The sequence below is a fragment of the Lygodium microphyllum genome, chromosome 3, assembly GCF_053477565.2.
Source record: "Lygodium microphyllum isolate KBCC chromosome 3, Lygodium_microphyllum_v1.1.10, whole genome shotgun sequence".
Taxonomy (NCBI): Eukaryota; Viridiplantae; Streptophyta; class Polypodiopsida; order Schizaeales; family Lygodiaceae; genus Lygodium; species Lygodium microphyllum.
Genome location: NC_141137.1, coordinates 99,868,571 through 99,890,956, shown reverse-complemented (window position 1 = coordinate 99,890,956; position 22,386 = coordinate 99,868,571). Strand labels below are relative to the sequence as shown.

Below are 22,386 nucleotides of genomic sequence, written 5' to 3'. Positions count from 1 at the left end.
ATATTTTACCACACCAAATTGTTTGGGCAATGTTGCCTTATTGAATATCAAGATTCATATGACATCTTTGTGGATGGCCCTCCTATAGTCCTTATGGAAGCAATAATATCCTTGATTAGACATTGCTATGGCTTTCATTTGAGAAATTGACATCTCACATGGTCTCACTAGTATCCACACCTCTTGGTGACATTTGATGAATTCAAGTCAAGAAATTAGAACACTATAATTTTTCATTTTTCATGCTTGATTACTTTCTAGCAAGAGATCCTTCATTATTTGGCATTCTCGAACTCTAGAAAGTAGGCTAACTCATTGCAAGTTGAGTTCTAATCATGCCCTAGTTGCTTGATTGGCATAATAAGCACATGAAACATGATAAGTTTAATAGAACCCAATTGGGTTCCAAGATTGTACATTTGGATTCTTGAGATTACATGTTGATTTGAACTAGATTGGAGAAACAATTTTGGTGGCATTCCTCTTTGCCTATATTTCAATCTTCATCCCTATGGTTGAATTGGGCTTTCGTATGCCCAAACGATTTCCTGAAACAATGAGCCACTCAAGTTTATCATTAGATGGTTGAGAATAAAAGATGAGTAACTTAGAAAGCAAATAAAGTTTGACCTTCTCTAAAGAGTAAAGGTAAGTGGCATAATGGGTTGCTTCAATTGTGGAGGTCTAAGCTTTCATACCAAGAGAAAGTGTTTATCTGGAAGCTTTTTATTGAGGGTCTCCCCATAAGATATGCTACATGGTCCCAAGATCTCTAGTGGTAGATGTGTACATAATGCTATATGTGATGAGACTCCTACTCATCTTTTTATTTCGCGCAAATTGCTAGATAGGATCAATATTTATTTCCCAATTCTCAACTTTAGAGAGAACTCAATCTACAAATGTCGGCTCTTAGGTTCTAGGCAAGGTGTGTCCATGTCCGGTTTATAAGTAGAGCATACACACCTGTCATTTTCTACATTGAACTAGGAATTTACACATCTCACAAATGCAATGCATTTATTTTTTATTCAACCTCAGTAATCGATGGCTATGTGGGCCATGTTCTTGGTTGGCGAAAAGGCCCTTGGTGAATATTTCAACTTATCACTTCAAACTTCTTTTGAGAGAGAGAATATACTGTCAAAAAGTTCACTTTTTGCATTGTGGAGATTAAGGATTACTCAAGCAGCTTCACACTGCACAAGTGTGAGCTGTCATTTGAGATATCAATTGTAGAAGCACCTTCCAATCATTAGAAAGGCCTATCGGGATTACAGATGTTCCGGATCACTCAAGGAGCTTCACATTGTACAAGCGTGAGCTCTGGTCAATTGAGATATCAATAGTAGAAGGACCTTCGATTCAGAAAGGCCTATCGGGATTACAAAGGTTCCCTTTTGCGGGTATTGAAAGGCCCAGAGGGTAACCTAGACTCCTCACCATTAGTGCAAAATGCACAAGTTAAAGAGGAGCATTCAGGCTGGCCAGTATGATGGGTAGAATGTAGATGTATTCTACTTCACGCTTGCAAAACAAGATGGCCTTAAAAAAGAGCTTCTAACTGACACGTGATTCCCATTGCTTTCTTTGTCCAACTTGGGCGACGAATGAACGATCTGTGATAGTGGCGAGGAAATCGATACTTTAGGAGATGAATTTGCTACAGGTGTTGTTTTAGGAGCCTGAAACTGAGATACTAAGCCTGCATCTTCTGTAGTAGGATGGGAAAGGCCAAGCGATGAAGCCATTGTATATAGAGAGGAGTTCGAAGGAGAACTCGAAGCCGATAGAAAGGGTGACGAACGTGTTGAAATAGGTGACTTCTCTCCAGGTCGTAGCATATTAACCCTTATCCTGAGAAAAATAGCTGCAGATGAGAAGGCACACCACAGTAGCCTAGGCAAAAACGTGCAGCATAAAGACAGATTATTTAGGGCAAAGTGATTCAAGTTTACTTGTTATGCACATCAATATACTCATCAGTTTCGTCCAGGATCTCTTCCTGCGCAAAAACAAAAGCTTTTCTATGAGATGTTCAATAGCTGCATACACACGAAATCTTCCTCTATCTTCATGTCATAGTTAGAGAGAACTAAATCAAGGGCACAACAAAACAGATTTCTATTCGAGCACCCAGAAGTAAAAACTGACGGTTTGTTTAATCACAAGTTGGCAGTGGTGCAACTGTGGAGACAGCCTGACTCTGGAGACAGTTTGTGAGAAAACGGAGTTTCAAGGCTTTAGATGAAAGCGTAACATTGCAAACAAATGGCTACGTGTTGGAAAGCTAAAGTTGACAGGATCTTTGTAATGTTTTTCAAAGGTGTACCTTAGGAAAATTTGTCGTCACTGTCAGACAAGATTACTAAGCACTTCTGGATAAGCCAACAGACAATCACACGTGGACTATGAGAGGACGGCTGCCAAGTTATTCACATAGAGGTAGAAACAAAGAATATTAGTGTTTTTTCTGGGGGAAACATTGGATAATTATGCTATTCAATACCAAACCAAAAAATGTAGACTCAAAAACATGGTTAAAAGTTGAGTAATAACATTCCAAGCCGTGTTTGCCTTGGCCGGGCTCCTGTTACCTCATAACCAAATAAAGAATCTGATGAGAGGTTCCACCTTGCCAATGCATGATCTACACTATGCCCAATAGGAAGTGAGATACTATAAGGTCAAAAGAAGAAGTGGGTTGGAAACCACCACTCTCCCAGCCAAAGAAAGTCTCGGAGAGCTCCAATACACTTGCTTTAGCTTGATGTCCAAGAGAAGAGGTGCCAAATGCTGCACTAATGTAATATCAGTCATCACATGGCATCCAAGATATCTCACTGCAGGTCCCACAGGGAACCCAGATGTCCTCATTAGATCTCTGGTCCAACTTTCTAGTGTCACGTACCTACAAGCGACCCAATTTGTGGCAAGGAATTAAAGCAATGGATAAAAGCTAATGGGCATCCTAGTCTCACTGAACTTTGAATACTGAATCTCTCCCTTGTAGCACCACTAACCAGGACCTAGCTACGGGCAGAAGAGTACAAGGTTGCAACTCCTCTGAACCACTGCTCTTGAAATCACATCATCTGCATGGTGCCCTCCAACAACTAGTCTACATAGTCACATGCCTTCCCAAGATCAAGACAAGCACAGTGAGGTCCCGATTCTTGGAATGGGTGAGGGTGGTGGACTCCTAGAAGATGAAGATGTAAAGATTTTACACTCTCAAACAAAACTTGTCTCAGTGGTGTGGATAATTTCTAGCACGAAAGGAGCCAATCTAAGGACAATTGCATTTGTAAGGATCTTATAAGCAGCTCCAAGTGAAGTGATTGGTCTCCACTATGTAATCTCCAAACTATGCCCACTACCTCTGGAAATAGATGGAATCCCTCCGATAGCCTCAATGGCATCTCTCCTCTCTCCTCATGGCCTCCTCTCCGAAGGAGTCAATCTCCTGCAGGTACTCATCCAAGCATCTAGCTGTCTATCCAGCCAAGAAAGGTCTATACCATTTGTGCAATCAGCACTCTGACATTCTCATTGTAGAATAGGTGCTCTAGGATCCTGACACTAAAGTGGGATCCTCAGACTCTCGTAAAAAGAGCCAGTTGAACTGATGAATGGTTTATAGAGTGGTGCTAGGAATGATATCAACTATGCCTCCTGTCACAAGCCCAATAATCCATATCTCAATCATGGAGAAGACCCTAGCTTTTGCTGCCCTGTGTCTCCCACAGAACTGAAGCAAGCCTATGGATCTGCTAAACTATGTTGTGAACCAAAAATCCACTCCTCTGATTTAGAATATCAACTCCTCCCATGCAGCCTGCTCTCCTCCTCTAATAATCTCTGTGCATCTACCTCTCCTATCCTCCAAGGCCTCCACCATCTTGAAGTCCCCATGTACAATCTAATGGTTGACCATGGTAAGGACTGATGGAGGGTAGTCTAAAACTATCTCCTATCTCGTTGGCCATTTGAGGCATAAATGACCAAATATCCAATGAGTACATCCTCCACTCTCACCGAGACCCTCAAGGCTCTCCTTGAAACCAAAATGCCCCAATCATGAACTACCTAGGTCAAGTACTCACAAATGCACTCTCTTGCTTGAATCTCTATCTCCTACTGCCAGCTCCCAATGGCTGTAGCTTTGTCATAGCAAAAGCTTCACACAGCATTGGGAAATCCTCTCTACTGGAAGGTGGTGCTCTTGTATCATGAGGTACACTAATCTCCCACTAGTGCCCTATGTAGGTCCTGTCTCATGGCGTTTCAAACCTGTCTGAACAACGTCCATTGGAGCCTCATACATTTCAGATGAGTGGCCTGACATACCTGCACAGACACCTGACTAGTCAAGCTAGGCCAGTCTATCTAGTCACTCTTTAGCTATTTAGGCTAATCATCAAGTCACCAGTAGATTAATTGTCCTTTCGGCTAAGTATATTTTTCTTTCTTCTTCCATTGCATACACATTCAGGATTACTTTTCATCGTTAACTTTGTACTAAAGCATTTCAATATGAAGCACCACATGCAGGTTATTTGGATGTTGGGCTCAAATTTCAGTTAAGGACCAACATTCCAGGATATATTGGCTCAAATTAGGCTGGGGTCATAGAGTGGCCCTCTGTTCTGTTGGTTGAGTCCAATATTGAAGCACCACATGCAGGTTATTTGGTCTCTCCTCTAGTACTCACATGTTGGGCTCATATTTCAGTTAAGGACCAACATTACAGGATATATTGGCTCAAATTAGGCTGGGGTCATAGAGTGGCCCTCTGTTCTGTTGGTTGAGTCCTACTTTCCTGATCTGCTCCTCCCCTATGACCGAGTTTTATACATCTTTTGGATGCTACCACCATAAGTTTTACAAGTTCCCAATTGGGATTCTTCTTCTACATTCACCAGGTTATCGGCCCCTTAACTCTGACCTTTGCTTCTCCTTCAGCATTGACATTTTTGTTTGAGAGGGGTTTTCTTTCCCTTCTTGGTACACTTTGGTTTCAGCTTGTCTTCTATAGTCTTTGGCATCGATGTCCTTGCATTTATAATAATGCATGATTAAGATAAAAAGGTCTCTTGGATAGGTGAATAATCTCCCTAAGAGGGCACTGCTCAAGTGCCACCTGTTACACTAGCATTCCCATCTTGCATTCTCTTTTGCATTAGCATTGTGTTTATGTAGGTGGAAATCCATTTGGGCAGCCTCCCAAGTGAAAATATGTGCATTCTATAGTACGTTTTCTTTTAACCTCATTGAGCGGAGACTATTGGGTACATTGCTCATAGCAGGTCTCGAACAAGTTAATGATCATGCAACATTCATTCTTTACCTCACTAATCTTCTACACCGATACCCTTGCGGGGTGGTCTAGCACTACAGCTACTTTATTAGGTCTTTACACATGTAATTAGGAGTCTTTTATTAAGAGTACTCTTGAGTGGCTTGAAAGAAGGTATCGATTATCTTTGTTATTGTTAAAAGAATGAGAGAGAGAGAGGGGCAACAGAGAGCAGACAGGTCTCAGTGAGATTCTTCATATTATTCATCACACATACTAACTGACTCACTCAATACATGAACTAGGTCTTAGTGACCAAAAGAACTAACCACTGACTAACTATGGTTAAGTCGAGTACTGACTTATTGAGGGCACACATATGATAGACAGCTACGCAGACCCAGCTGTCATGTCGGTAGGTAGTAGGTAGATTGACTGAGCTTGCATATCTCAACACTTCCCATCAAGCTCAAGTCACTGCATGTATCCCAAGTAGCGATCGAAAATGAGTGAACTTATCTCTACCAAGTGATTTGGTAAAGATATCTGCCACTTGGTTTTCAGTCTTCACATTATGAGGTCTATCCTGCCTCCAAGCACCATTTGCCTGATGAAGTGGTAATGTACCTCTATACTTTAACCTAGCATGATAAACTAGATTGCTTGCTAGAAGCACACTGCTGATGTTATCACAATACAGCTTGACTGGTTTATCCATACAAATGCCCAAGTCGTTCATCAACTTAATCAGCCAAGCAACCTCACATGCAGCCAATGCTACACCCATGTATTCTGCTTCTATACTTGAGAGAGCCACAGTTGGTTGTTTATTACTACTCTAGCTGACCATGCTACTTCCAAGTCCAAATGTATATCCATTGGTTGATCTCCTGTCATACATATAGCCAGCCCAATCCCCATCACAATAACCTATAGGCTCGATAAGCTTACCATGCTTATAGAACAGCCCATAAGACAATGTACCCTTCACATATCTCAAAATCCTCCTCACAACATCTAGATGAGGTTTCCTTGGCTGCTGCATAAACTGGCTAATCAAACCAATTGCATAACTCAAGTCCGATAACTCAAGTCCGGTCTAGTGATAGTGAGATAGATCAGACTCCCAACCGTTTGTCTATACATTGTCGCATTCTCTATTGCATTCCTTGTATCAACAGCCATCTTTACATTCTGCTCCAATGGTGTATCCATGGGTTTGCATTCCAGAATGCCATACTTCTCCAATATATTCTGTGCATAGTGTTTTTGTATCATCCATATCCCATGAGGTGTATGCACACCTTCAATCCCAAAGAAAAGTTTCAGCTCTCCCAAGTTTGTAATATGAAATTCTTTCTGCAACATAGCTTTTATATCGTCAACGCCATGTATGTCATTACCTGTGATCACTAGATCATCTACATAGAGCACCTAAATCACATATCTGTCTCTGTTTTCCTAGTAAATTGGCTGTGATCAGCATTATCTAGCTAAAATCCAAGTGACTGCAAGTAAGAAGTAATCCTAGCATTCCATGCCCGTGGAGCTTGCTTTAAGCCATACAATGCTTTCTTCAATCTGTATATATACGATACATAGTCAAGATGCACATAGCTCTCTGGCTGATCCATATAACTCTCTGCTACCAAATCACCATTTAAGAAAGCATTTTTCATGTCCATCTCATAAAGAGTCCACAACCTTTGGATGCAACCAGTACTATAACAGTTTGTACAGTTGCCATCTTAGCAACCAGACTAAAGGTCTCCTCGTAATGCAGCCCATACTACTAGGCATATCCTTTCACTACCAATTTGGCTTTGTACCTCTTTAGTAAGCTATCAAACTTACATTTTACTTTATAGACCCACTTGCATCCAATATGCATTTTGGCCTCAGGAAACTCAACCAGATCCCATGTTCTATTTTTCAACAAAGCCTCATATTCATCATCCATAGCCTTGCACTAGTTCTCATCCTTAACTGCTTCTGCAAAAGATGTAGGCTCTTTGTATTCATGCACCTTTGTCATGTATGCATAATGTTTTACCAAGTATCCACTATAGGTAAGCCTATCCACCGGCTTCTTTTCTCTCTGTGATCTCCGTAACATAGGTGAACTAGATTCCGCTCTCTCATGAGGTGGTACATATCTCTGCTTAACTCCAAGTGTACCCATTGTAAGTATACCAAACTAGCTATCAAAACTCTCAGAAGAGTCATAACCTGAAGTCAATGGACATGAATATCATCAAAGACTTTCTCTTTTCCTTTCTCTCTCCCCCTCACTGTCAGTGGATGGAGACCCATGGCTGTGGAGCCTTCCAGTCCAAGGACTTACACTACCATATGCATCCTGAGTAGATCCAATGACAGTAGTGCCTTGCTGTCCATTTTCAGCATATGTGCCCCGTAAAGTGTCATCATTATACTATAGCTTTCTTAGCACCATACCAAGATGCTAACTCATCAAACACAACATCATGGCTGAGCAATATTTCTCCTAAAGTCGGAACAATGCACTTGTATGCCTTCCTTTCCTATGAGTATCCAAGGAAAACACACTTTACTACTTTAGGGTCAAGTTTCTTCTGTTTGTCATCTGCCTGGAACATGAACATAGACAATACTACCAAATACTTTCAGATCATAACATAGATAGTCATCATAAGTGCTGCGTCAGCCCAATAAGACAAAGGCATGTCCTTCTCATTCAACATAGCCCTAGGACTGCCTCCATAATTAACCTGGTTTTTCTCTCAGCAACTCTGCTCTGCTGTGGAGTGTAGCTACAAGTCAAGTGCCTCTTGATCCCTTGCATTGCTAAGTATCTGTCAAACTCCTTTGAGACATACTATCCACCACCATCAGACCATAAGCATGAGACATAACAGTTAAGTTCTTTTTTAGCATGAGCTTTAAAATCCATAAAGCTGTCCAACACCTCATCTTTATGCTTTAAGATATATATCTATGTGTACCTACTATAGTCAAACACAAAAGCCACAAAGTATCTAGACCTACCAAATGATACATTATGAGCGGGTCCCCAGACATCCGAGTGTACAAGTTATAAAAGTCTGCTGCTAGTTCGTGTATTCTTGGTAAATGGAAATCTGACTTGTTTCCCAAATTGACATGCTGAGCATACATATTCCAAATCATCATATTTAAACCTTGATAGCCTTGTAACAAGCGCCCTATGCTGTATATTTTTCAGTTTTTGAACATTTATATGTCTAATCCGTTTATGCCACATATCAATGTCTCGAATACTTGCCCCATCATGAGCAAACATAGTAGCATTCAATTCAGGTATGTTTGCATCCAGTTCAAATATTCTACCATGTCTTTGGCCTTTAGCAACCAATCTATATCCTTTGCCATATTCCTCTATGAACAAGCCATCTCTATTGAATCATGCATGCACGTTTTGCTCAATCATCTAACCAACAGATAGCAAATTCTTGGTGATCGATGAAACATGCAATACATCATGCAACAACTTTTTATTGCCATCAGGCATAACCAAGGGAACAATCCTTGTGTGTCCTATGTCATTCAAGAATCATCTCCAGTACATACATAGCCATTAGCATCTGTTTTTAGCTCATCAAACCACTCACCATGTGGTGTCATGTGATTTGAGTCACCAAAATCTATATACCAAACATCATCAGACTTTCCTTGCTGCTTGCCTTTGTTTTTTTTTTTCCCAAGAAAAGAGAACTCTATTAATAACACCTCGGAGAAAGTCCCCCTAAGGTAAATACAAAGTACAAGAAACTTTGTGAAGAGTAACTAAGTACATCAAAGATACAATGGTTGTGTAAACAACCAATCTCGTGGGCTAAAGTGCCAAATCATCTGAGGGGTAGTGTGAAAGAAGGTGTCTGAATCCCAAATCCTCAAGAAAGCCTCTCTTTTCTTCCTCATCCTCTCAAAGCTACCTTGCAACCTCTCCCATCTCCCACGGAGAGTATGGACTATCTCTGTCCAAATCCTCGATAAAGACTCCCCAGTGGGTATATCCTGAAGATCAATGACTTGGCTATATCTCGCAGTCCATATGTACCAAGCTATAATGCTGGAAATCAGCTCCCATCTATGACAATGTCCCCGAGTCCACTATGTCTGTGAGTAGTCTGGGGTAGGAATCCTGCTCAGATGTTGTCCAATGATAAGAAAAGAAATGCTCCCCTGAGTGTCCTCGTAGCCGCAAGCTGGACCTTTGTCTATGACCCAAGCTGCAGTCCCCCCATGTCACCACCATGGACTCTGCTGTACCATGGAATATTATCCTAAGAGCTCTCCTCCAAATCTCTTGGGCTCTAGGACAGTCCCAGAGGTAATGCCTCTATGTCTCCTCTATCTCACCACATCGCGTGCAAGCCACTCGGTCCCTGTCATATCCAAGCCAAGTGCCAACTGCTAAACTCCTATGGGCTAGAAGCCATAGAAAGAGAGATATCTTCCTGGGCTTGAAGCTGTCGTGTAGCCGCCTCCAAAAGTCGTATAGGAACTCATGTGAGACTCCCTCTCTATGCCAATGAGGGATGGCTGCAGGATGTGCTCTAATCTTGCTCATCTGTATCCTTTGTCCTAATCTAGTAGTGTAGCCAAAGAAGGGGATGTCGGATGGCCTATCAAGGAAGGGATCCCTCCACACCCGCTCTCCTGGATCCCACTGAAGTCTCTGTAGAGGCCTCCTTTGGTATGCACAATATCTCCATCCATCTATAAGACAAGTGGTTGGGTCTGGGTCTATGTGCCATTTTCTTTGAAAGTGTGCCACTACTCGGATTCTCTGCCTAGAGCAGCCACCACTGAGTGCTGTAAGGTCAAGGTCCTCTTGCTGGAGGTGGCCATCCTCCTCAACTATGAAAGTGAATGTCCTATCTCTGCTAGATGCAATGACTACTAGAAGGATATCCCTCTAGAGAAAAGACCAATCCAAGTCTGAGAGGAAGCTGTTTCAGTTTTCCAATCTGGTGAAACCCCTTCCATCACAGCCTCAATTATAGCCCTCGCTCCCCTAAGACCATGTAATCTCTGCCTTTGGGTCTCGTGTGGTAACTCTTGAAATGCAAACCACTCCCCCACTGATGTAGCGACTTGTAAAGAGAATCTCCCCCATGATAAGTGTGTCCATTGCCCAATGGTGTGGCCTGACTTTGATCTCAAATAATGATTAAAGAGAAGAGGTTGTCTCCTCTTCTCTTCAATAGTAGTCGGGGGGAGCTAGTGGAGCCCTAGAGATACAGATCTCCAAGCTCTAATAATGGCAGCTACAAATCTGACCTCGAAGCTCCTCCCAAAATCTCTGGTGCTGATCTCCTGAAATATCTAGTGAATGCTGGGCTACCATGGTCCTCCATGTATAGGTGTCAAGTCCTCTAGCCTCCCCATCAAAAGTTTCTTCCAGGGCTCCTCTCCTAGAAACAGACCCCTAACAATGAGCTTGACCAATAAGGCTTTGCTCTAACTATCTGGGTCTATGATCCCCAATCCTCCTCTGGATCTAGGCTGTATGATGACATCCCAAGCCACCTTTGCTCTGGCTGGACTCCCATCTCCTCCTGACCAAATGAAGTTCTTGATGAGGCGTTTCCCCTGGCCAATACACGACCTAGAGAATGCCCAACAAGAAGTGATGTACCACATGGTCGCAAGAAGAACTTGGTTGGCAACCACTACTCTTCCTGTCAATGAGAGTCTCACCGAGCTCCAATGCAAAAGCTTCTGTCTGATGCTTAAAAGGAGGGGTGCTAGCTACTACTCTGAGGTAATGTCAATCCCCACATGGCATCCAAGTTATCTCATAGCGGTCCCGCGGGGAACCCATGTGAAATCCTCATGTGGTCATCACTCTGGCTGTCTAGTGTCGCATATCCAAAATCCAAAGGATTTGTGCCAATTAATTAGTGCTCCTGATGCTCTGGAAAATGTCTCCATGGCTATTACAAAGGCTCTAAAGTTGCCCTTGTTCCCATCCAAGTAAATTTTTGTATCATCAACAAACTCCACATCAAGAAGCTCCTCAAATTCAAGGATGGGTAGCCTGATGCCTCTGATACCTGTAGATCTGTCTCTCAAGAAGGAACTCATGGCCTTTGCTACAAATAGAAACAAGAATGGAGCAAGTGAACATCCCTGTCTAACTGATCTATGGATGCTGAATCTATCTCCTCTTGCCCCTCCAATCATGACATGGCTATGTGCTTAAGAATAGAGAGCCACTACACCCTTGACCCATTGCTCTGGAAAGCCCATCCTCAGCATTGTGCCCTCCAAGAACTCCCAATCCACACAATCATATGCCTTCTCAAAGTCGAGAAGGAGCACAATAAAGTCTTGCCTCTTGGATCTAGCCAAAGCTGTGGTCTCCCAGAAGGTGAAGATGTTGTCCAAGATGCTGTGCTCTTGGACAAATCCTGTCTGAGTGGGGTGTATAACATTTGACATCAATGGTGCTAGCCTGATACTAATCGCTTTTGCGAGGATCTTATAGGCAATTCCAAGCAAGGTGATTGGTCTCCACTATGTGATCTCCAATCGATCTCCACTTCGTTTCGGGATAAGATGAATCAGCCCCTCAAAGAGTCTCTCTATCATAGTCCCTGATGCCATAATCTCCTAAAAGGCTGAGTGAAGGTCTTTTTTTATAAGATCCCAGTAGCTCACAAAGAAGGATTTATCTAGTCCATCTTCCCCTGGCCACTTGCCTGAGGGTAGTGTTCGAAGTGCCTTCTCCAACTCCTCTGTAAAATGAGCCATCAGATTTCTGCTCATCCTGTCTGTAACCACCCTCTGTGTGCTCTGCCAAACTGCTTCTCTATCTCTCTTATATCCAGGGGGTCTAGTGGTGGATCCTAGTAGGGATGTATAGTATTGTGTGGCCACCTATCTCGCCTCTAGAGGACCTTCTGCAATGGATCCATCAGCTCTCCTAAGTCTCTAAACACCCTGTCTAGAGTGTTTAGGCCCTGTGGTGCAGAAAAAATCCTTATTAACCCTGTCCCTAGACTGTGTCCAAAAAGAGGCTCTCACATGAAATATGTATTCTAATCTAGCTTCCTTCATGGAATCAATCTCTGCCCTAGTGATATGCATCCTCTCAACTATCCATCTGCATCCTGGCCATCTCTCCTCCTCCCTCTGTAAGGCAACCAATGATGCCCTAGCAACTCTTTCCTTCTCTAGGAGGCTCTGTCTCCTCCTTGTGGCCTCCTCTCTGAAGAGGAAACTAATCTCCTGTAGGCTCTCGTCCAAGTCACTGGCTGCCCATGTCCAGCTGAGAAGGGTCTAGATCTCCAACACTGTGACTATTTCTCTAAGATCATCCTCATAAAACAAGTGCTCTGGAATCCTGACACTAGAATGGGGCCCCTCTACTATCTCAAGAATAAGTATCTGAATTGGTGAGTGATCCGAGAGGGTCATGCTAGGTATGATGCCTGTAAGTCTGCTTCTGTCTCTCACCAATCTCAAGCTCTGCTATCTGTCCTCTGTCGCTGATTCTTGGTGAGCTTGTAAGGCCGCCTTTGCCATGGCTAGAACCTTTGACACGATGACTACGGTCTCTTTGATTAGAGTAAAAAGTTGCATCTCTGTTTTTAGAGCTACTCGAGCTTGTAGTCAATCCCAATTTCACTTCTTCATGGATAAGCAAGGATACCAATTCATTAAAGTCAAGCATTTCAGCCCTGACTGAAATTGATGTATCGAAGGACTTGTATTCAGGCCCTAGATCATTCAAGGTCACAGCCACCAAATCCTCATCATCTACCTTAGTCCCAATAGACACTATCTCATCCACAATAGTCTTTATCTCAGTCACATAGTCCTGAATGGAGCGTCCGTTCCTATCCATCGTGTTAAACTTCTGCTTCAGCTGTATTTTTCTAGTACTAGTGGTAGTACCATAGTATCTCATTAGAATATCCCATGTATCCTTTGGTGAGCTACAATTAATTATTTGCATAACTATAGCATCATAAATACATAGGGATAGCCAGTACCCTACAAGCTCTCTCAGCCCATGCTCGATGTGCCCTGAGTTGATCAGGAGTTGCATTCCTGTCAGGGAGTTTGGGCTCAACCTCCGCACCTATAACCAAGTCCCAATAGCCCTTGCCAATGGGAAAATTCTCCATCCTGGACTTCCAGATAGCATAGTTGTTGTTGTCTAATTTATCACCCACTATTTGAGTTATGTTATCAGTCCTTTCAACATTTGCCATCTCTTCAACTCTATGTATTCAATGCAGTCTGAATTAGACATTGTTTGACTCCCTCCTACAGACCAAGTACACTTTGCACAGGACAATTTCAGTCCTCGAATTTATGACAATAAGTTGACTACAAAAATGAATGATTTCTCAACTCAAAACATGGCAAACATCTCCAGGCATATGTCATAATAACCATGTTCAGTAGCATGCTAAGTAGGTTTCATTCATTGCACGCAAGACATATATGGATGTTCCCAAAACCATTTATAGATCACAGTTTGCAATTTCCAGCAACAATTCTCTGTGCAAAACTGAAGCAATTTCAGGCCACAAATATCCTCAAATCACATTAGACATGTGTCATGACTCGTAGGGAACAATACATGATCACATAGGCATAAATGCTTGCTTAGTTTTCCATAACTGTAATAGACAATTTTTAGCCAATTCAATGCTATAACCAGCAGTAAATTCTGTGTAATCTGAAGTATTTTCAGCTCAAAACAGCCTCAAAACATCTCTGACATGTACCATAACCTGAAGGGTTCAATGCATGTACATAGAAGTATCAACAGTGGTGTATATGACCAGTAGCAATGCCAGACAAGCTTCCTGCAGGCTGTAAATAGCCAGCCCACTGTATAACCAGCAATAAAATCAGTCCAGATTTGGATTATTTACAGCCCACAACATCCCACAAGACATCCACATCCCATGTGGCAAAGTTTAGGCATGACGGGTACCAAGCAAGCATCACAGTGCTTCAACTGTCAAGCATAATCTATCATACATTCACATATAGATTTCAGCCTGCTCTTGCCTTCCAGATCTGAATTTTAAACTCTTCAAAGCCATCCCCAAATGCATGAAAGTAAAGGCATATGCATTGCCAAGCATTAGTCAACAACAATGGAGTTCAATATAGCTCCCAATGAGCTACAACCAAGTAGACGTATGCTGTCCTATTCTTGTCTGTCCAAAAACAGGCGCAACCTATCCTGCCCACGTTTTTTATGCTGCTGCACTTGTTGAGGCCAATGCTCATTGTCAAGAGCTCCAATGCTTGCCAATAACCCCTGCAAACAAGCCTCAATAGGCTCTGATCACTGTTTGGTGGATAGACCATAGAAACATGCATGGATCTTGAGCTATAGCTACCAACATTCCAAGACAGCTCTTTACTCCTGCAGAACACTCACAAGTCTCTTCATTCTAGCTCCTACAACTCCAATGCCAAGCTTCCAAGCTTCACACACTTCGCAGGGTCATGGGGGTTCATGGCTCTGATACCATGTTAGAAGAATGAGAGAGAGATGGGGGCAACAAAGAACAAACAGCTCTTATTAGTGAGATTCTTCATATTATTCATCACACATACTAACTAACTAGCTCAATACATGAACTAGGTCTTAGTGACCAAAAGAACTAACCACTGACTAACTATGGTTAAGTCAAGTACCGACTTAAGGCACACACATGATAGACAGCTACGCGCACCCAGCTGTCATGTCAGTAGGTAGTAGGTAGATTGACTGAGCTTGCATATCTCAACACTTATCCTGGTAGGTCCTCTGCCAATCCTTTGTGACAAAAGTGTTCTAATGTTGTGGTCACTTGGGATGTGACCTTTTGGGTGGGGAACAAAGCTCACAATCCCGTTTTAGGCCTGATGGTAAGCTGTCTCAAGATTTTGCCCTGAAGTCAATCTCAAGGTACAGGTTAATTTTTTTCTCAACTCCCATTCAACCTAAAACATTCTTTAGATAAAAGTTTTTCAAATTACGAAGCTTGACAATTTTGGTAGGACTGCCTAGCATCATCATTAGGTGCTGTCATTGTCATTAGCTCCTGAATTTATGAAAATCCTAGTAATAAAACCTTGAAAGGATCCTTGAGGTAAAATAGAAAGTACAAATTAAGTCCAATGAGGGACTCCAAAGAAACTAAATGGTGGGGTAGCAACTAGGCTGGTGGGTTGTAATACCAAGCTATATGTGACTCAAAGTGAAGGAATGTCCCAAAATTTAGCTCCTATGTTTTCTTTCTTCCTGGCTGTTTTTTGCCGCTGCCCACCCTACTGTACAGCTGCTAGTGCCTATGTTTCAGTGTCCAGCTGCTGCATTTCGCAATCCTTGCTACTGCTCTACTGGTTATTATAATTCTGGTGCTGTGTGGCTGCAAGGAACTGTTCCCCACACATCACAAGCTGCTGTGTTTTGGCTGTCCTTGCCATCATCATAGCTGCCTGAACTTCCTTCCATCATTTTGCAGCATTAAGCTTTGGTGGTTTGTTGTTCCCAATCTGTCAAGAGTACATATTCCACACATAAAAAAAGTACACAGCACCAGAATTAAGCTTAATGCTCACTCTCTTGGCCAGGCATAAAAAAGTCCACACACCCCTAAAACGCACAAGGCCGGAAATAGAACAGATAAGGTGAACATGAGGTACACGCACAAGCACATAGATCACAGCTGGAACAGCAGATGGAGAGAGGGGAAGGGGCTTTGTTTTTCCCCTTCTGCTCTTTTTTTTTTTTTTTTTTTTTTTTGGGGGCGGGGGGGGGGGGGGGGGGGGGGGGGGCGCCGTTTTGGCGGGCACATTTGGTGAGGCATGAAAGGAAGAAAACATGGGGTCCTGTAGAGGGCACCACCCCATGAACTGAAAACACAAGGGAAGTAAAGGTCACGCATGCATGCATGCACACACATAGGGTTCCTTTGTCCTAGACTTCATCATGAGGCCTATTCCACCTTATACATAAAAAATAAATTAATACATGCATCCATGTACATATAGTGCTCTCTGCTTCCTGATATGCATTGTGTACCAAAAACCATAACATGATGAAATTTTCCAACAATCAACATAGATACTGAATCTTTCATGATGAAATCATGAGAAATTAAATATTTTACCTGCAAAAGCTCCTCTATGACATCTTCCATTGTAATAATACCAATGACCTCTTCATCGGATGGAAAGCTTTGACAACTCAGTTGTTCCAAGTCCAATAAATCAGCTTCACTGGTTCGCTCCCACTTTTTGGGCCTACTTACACATTCTAGTATCATTTCATTATCTTTTTGTGCACTTGAAATACATGATCCACTTAAAGATCTTCGCTTTGTGAGAACATAATTTCCAGAGTCTGTCAAATAATCATCAGGAATGTCCAGGACAACAGCCATGGGTGCAAGAGCTCCTGCATCAGAAAGTCAAACAACATAATTGTCTCATGATCTCTCAAATCACATGAAAAAGATAGTCTGAAAGCTAACAATTTAAAAAAATCTAATGCCATCCTTAATGATGCTAGCATGGAAACCAGTTTTCTGTTTGTATTCTGGTGATGATACTCTTTTTCTATTCTGAATTCATCCCTTGATATTGAATAGGTTTTCCTGTACCATTCAAATGATTTGAACTTTCAATGATCTAAACAACATAAAAATGAAACTGTGCATATGATTGGTAATGAAGAGCACCTTGCATTGATCTCAACTCCGAAGATTTTCTCCAGTGCCTTGAGCTACTTAACCTTATATCAATATGACTTTTGAGCTCTTTGCTTATTTTGTGGTTTAGTTTGTCCTTACTACATTTTGTGACTGCTGCCATATGGCTGTGGCCTTTCCGGAACTCATTCAAAATATCATATAAAGGCATGTTTTCGTCAACCCTACAAGAATGAAAAGTTTGATGAGAATAAAAAGAAACTAAAATCCTTCGAAGCAAAAGTACTCACTTTACTTCTCATGGCTGAAAAGGGCACTTCAGACACCTATGTCTTAAAGAAACATGGAGTGGACTTGTTTATGGGTAAACTACTACATAATAGTTACTGAATTCCAAAAAGAACTATGTATAAAGACAAAAGACTTCATGACGTCTTGTATCCAGTGATAGAAGAATGCATGTTAGTAGCTTCAAAGATAATGGGGTTTGTACACTGATGGCATCTAGAGTGAGTATTTTCAGCTTGCAAAAAAGGAGGCTACAGAGAAAGAATCTCACCCTTCTAATAAAGATTCTATGCCTAAATTCTTAGTGTTCTTTTACCCTTATACTATAAAAAGTCATGGCGTGAATACTGCTAACACCTGTGGGTGAATAAATCTACTCAACCTTGATAAGTCATGATGCAGGACCACTGGGAATATTAATACCAAAATCTCGACCAGTGATCATTGTAAACTACCTGAACAGTTTGAAATATAGGCATTAACATGTCCCACCAGGATTTCACTTCAAATAGATCGAACATACAAATTATAGCCTGAAAACCTTTACACATCCTCTTTCATGACCATCCAGGCCTGCTGTTGCTAAAATGTGTGTCAGAGCTTCGACATGCTGTGAATGTGGTCCACATTCCGCACATTCAGCCATCCATGCATTTGAAAGCAGGAACAATTCCCGCCAGTTGAGAAGCTTGCAAGCCTTTTTGTTTGACATTTTCTAGAAAGTCACAGTGTCTAGCCTAAATGTTATGTTGTCAGCTTTTGCCTTATCCCTGGACTCCACGGGTTCCCTTCTCTTCCACAAGGCTGCAGAGATTGCAGGACGAGACAGGACAGAGTATACACTAGGCGGTAGAAGAGACAACCATGGGCCGTGGAGCCACACCAGTCTAAGAGACGTAGACAATATCCATCAGGATCCTCTCGTGGAATATTTGAGGCTTTGGTGGAAGATTGTTTTGCCAAGGATGAAGCCTCATGAGACAAAGATCTCCATAGAGCACTCAGAGGAGGATCAATGGATTTCCTTATGTTATAGAAGCATCACCTCTCAAAAGAGAGTGTGGTGGGAAGCTGTTGCCTGGATGGAGTTTTACATATTGGGCACCCACTATTGGAGCCTTAGAGATACACGCACAAGTCTGCATCTGGCTTCATGCAGTATAGGATTAGGACATACTTATAGCAGGGAGGGCATGGCATTTTGGGTGTCTATGAGAGTAGAGTAGGCACTAATAGGCCTGTTGGTTATATACGCCCCTAATAGACAAGGGGAGAGAGGGCTTTTCTAGACCACTCTTACTCAATCTTTACCTCATGTTGACCATTAAATTGTAGGTGGGGATTCTACGTGATCAAGGCCTTACAGGATAGAAGGGGAATATGGATAGACAGAGGAGGAGAGTAGGCATCCTAGGAGGAATTTTTCTTCCACGTTAGCAAGACCCTTGGCTTCATGGCAGAGTTTCACAGTGCTTTGCAGTTTTCCGAATGAGATAGGACAATTGGGGCTAGGATCTTCTTTGGGTTTGGGGATGACTGGGCCTATAGTAGGGGGGGTCTAGTTTGTATTGTTTCAGGAACCACCCTTATCAGACCATGCACAAATATAGTCAGTTCTTATGGAGGGAGCTACAAGAACTGCTACTCACATCAGCATTCCTGTGCGTTTGTCTTATAATGAGGATTTGAGGGAGGATATTACTAGGATTTGGACTGCCAAGTTTCAGTTAGTAAGGCAGTTAGGGACTTGCATAAGAGCCTGCAAGAGGTGAGCTTTTTTCTTAAGGAGAAGGCTAGGAGCAAGAGGGAAGGTCTCTCAGAGAAAGAGAGGGCTGCTAGAGCCTTATTGGCAGCACTTCAAAGGGAGTAGGAAATACAACTAGCATGTAGGTGGGTGGCCAAGAGGATGCAAGCAGAAATAGATACTGTGAAGGAGGCTAGATCAGATTACAACTTCCATGTGAGGGCTTCTTTCAGGACACAGGCAGGAGATGGGACAAACAAAGAATCCTTTTGCACCATAGGTCCGAGACACTCTAGACAAGGTGTTAGGAGACAAGGTCTCTTCACAGTCAGCTTCTACAGTGGGGGAGTGGTTTGCCTTTCTCAAGCTGCCAACTTATATACAAAGACAGACACTTCAAGGTATCACGGGGACTAGAGCCATAATGGAGAGCATCAAGGAGGTGGTACCCCTAGAATGGAGGACTAAAACAGAGACTATGCAGACATGGATTGGGCTCTTTACTAGAGGAGAGATCCTTCTTGCAGTTGTAGCTACCAGTGGAGAGTGTATCTTTACTTTCTTAGTAGACTCTAGAGGTAGAATGAAGACTGAGGAGAGAGGATTTGGATTAGTCAGAGTTTATAGGATACTCTCAACAAAGGATTAGAGTTATGGCTCATTGTGATAGGACTTGGAACTTGATGCTTATTTAAGTTATAACATAATGATATTGAAGAGATCATAAAGAAAGCCTAAGAAATAGAAGCCATTATCTAAATAAAAGGCAGAACCTAATAAAGGTCATTTAATCTCTCTCTCTCTTTTTTTTCGTAAAAAATCTCTCTCTCTCTCTGCTTTCCGGCGTATCCATTACCGAATGCCCTGAAGTGGACTGTGAAGAGTCAACACACATATTGAAATCGCCCATCAAGAACCCCCTTCGGCCAAGTGACATGGAGCCTTGCAAAGTGGACCAAAGATCCCGTCAGGATGCGGGATCATTCGGAGCATAGAGGCCCAACAGCCATAAAATCTCTCCTTCAAATAAGACTTCGATCACCAGAAACCGGCCCTGCACATCATTTTTAACAAGGACAGGCTGATATTTCTCATGGACGATCATCAGCACGCCCGAACAGTGCGAAGCATGAGTCCCTGCATAAAACAGACGAAATCCATGACAATCTATCACTTTTCCTGCTTCACCGTGTCTTTTGTGCTCAACTGCACACAATACATCCCACTGGTTCTCGTGCAAGACGGTCCACATGGCATGTTGCTTATGGCGAGAGCAAATGCCTCGCACATTCCACGTGGCTATCTTCATGTATCCTCAAAGAAGGAAGTCAAGAACGAGGCGCCTGCTGCCTCGATTTCACCTTTTCCGCGAGAGCATCCAGGAGACCCTCATCCAGAAAATCAGCCAATACTGCGAAAGAATTCTGGCGACCTGCTTTGGAGGTAGAAGGGAAATCCACTACCTTGGGAGAGGGGCGGGGATAACGCCGATCCCAGGGTGTAATAACATTTCCTTTGGCATCGAACGCCAGCTTGGCAGGTGGGCCTCTGGGGCCGTCGGTATAGGCTCTCCTTGGAGACTGATTGCGGGGGCCCGACGGGGCCGTAGGACGCGCAGCCTGCTGTGAAGTGGCCATGTCTTTCCAGCGCGTATACGTGCGCACGGAATCTTGGGAAGCGGGAGGCCCAAGATCCGCCAGGCCTGCATCCAACTTTTTACCTTTTTTAGGACGTGCCTCAATCCAGTCAGTGCGACAGGAATCCACACTCAGGACCTGTTGTTTGCCTTTATCCATGACATGAGGAGACTGAAGGGCTTCCTGGGGCGTGGCATCAAGCACCATGTCGTCCTTGGGCAGCGCAACCTGCGCATCCTCCGAAGAAGTCTGCTTTTCAGGGCATTCGGCCATGAAATGCCCCAATTTTCCACATGAAAAGCAGTGGCCCGCAAAGTTGCCCCATTTTAAGCGAAAATACAAAGGATGCATGCCCGAACAATTGAGGCGAAGCCACGCGGGCCTTTTCCTGGCCGTGTCCCATAGCATGCATAAACGGTTGCGGTTCATCGCCCTGAGGCTTGGGGGAACCAGCACTGTTCCCACAACTGCCATCGCATCCTTCAACATGGGCCAATAGACCGCCGGATCTCTCTCTCTCTCTCTCTCTCTCTCTCTCTCTCTCTCTCTCTCTCTCTCTCTCTCTCTCTCTCTCTCTCTCTCTCTCTCTCTCTCTCTCTCTCTCTCTCTCTCTCTCTCTCTCTCTCTCTCTCTCGTAAAAGGTAATTGTATTAATTACGAAAAAAAGGTACAAGTTTACATGATTACAAGATACACGAGGGCTCTAAGCCAACGTGTGTAAAATCCCAGTTCGAAGCCATGAAAAAGTTACACAGGTCATGGTAGAGACCCAGAGGAAATTGCCATATGCCAGGGAAGTAAGTCCTCCCGAGGGAGCAAGTCCAAGTGCCGAATGAGATCTATTTGCCAATGCAAGAGACCTTTAAGCCTGGCAATGTGTCTCGGTACATTAGAGGCCGAATCAAAAAGAAAGGCATTCCGAGTGGTCCAATTGTGCCAGCATCCCAATAAGATCTTCATAAGCAACTGTGGCGGTGTGGGGTATTTTGGGCGGCCAAAAACCCAATCGAAAGGGGTTACTGAAGACCCCACCACCGCGCGCCAAACCTGTGACAAGAGCGACCAGATATTCTTAGCGAGCGGGCAAGAAATGAATACAACCAAGAAGGTCTAGAAAATAATTCCTGCACATATTCACAATAGTCTGAGGATCAATGACCATTTGACCTTCTGCATCCTGGAGTCTAGTCATATTCTCTCGAGCAGGAGAAACATGCAACGTGTAGTTAAATTTTGCAGTTTGGCCTGCTGATAAGATTTCAACTGAAATTCTTTAATAAGATCAGCCAAACGCATCGCCAGTGACAGCAGAAATTCATCATCTAGGGTGTCCACCAGCAGAGAACGAACCAAAGCCAGTAAGTCCTCCACTGCATGTCGACACCGCCGACAAAGAGAGGCATGATGGATCCCATACTGCCGAACAACCCGCTGCACATTAGAGAGCAATCGTTCAAAGGAAGCCGTGCCCTCAGAGGCAAAGTCCAATAAAAATCTCTCAATCAATTGCTGCATATAGCCCTGAAAGATTAAATGCTTCAAATAAGACGAGTTGAAACGTAAAGGGAGTCTATCCAGCAACTGCATAAAAGGTGCAATGGGTTGTGCAAGTATCTCAAGCTGGAGAGAGAAATGGTCCGACAAGGCATATTGCTGCAAGACCTTCATTTCTAGCACCTCAAGAAGAAAATCATCATCCTGCATGATGTACATTCAATCCAA

At 43.0% G+C, this 22,386-nt stretch overlaps 1 protein-coding gene across 5 annotated transcripts in view; it reads right to left on the bottom strand.

The window, feature by feature from the left end:
* Window positions 1–205: 205 nt before the first annotated feature.
* The window catches only part of LOC148038668 (DUF21 domain-containing protein At2g14520-like), a 60,189-nt gene continuing 38,008 nt past the window's right edge, over window positions 206–22,386 (bottom strand). Inside the window, exons 10-14 of one of the 5 annotated variants that reach the window (XR_015690132.1) lie at window positions 17,026–17,219; window positions 16,456–16,742; window positions 1,959–2,005; window positions 631–1,857; window positions 206–548 (exon numbers count right to left, since the gene is read on the bottom strand). Coding sequence is in view for 4 of the 5 variants with exons in the window: in XM_087674210.1 (XP_087530336.1) it covers window positions 1,518–1,857; window positions 1,959–2,005; window positions 16,456–16,742; window positions 17,026–17,219 (868 nt within the window). In the remaining variant the exon portion in view is untranslated. The other 4 variants (XM_087674210.1, XM_087674217.1, XM_087674227.1 and 1 more) reach the window with 4 other exon arrangements.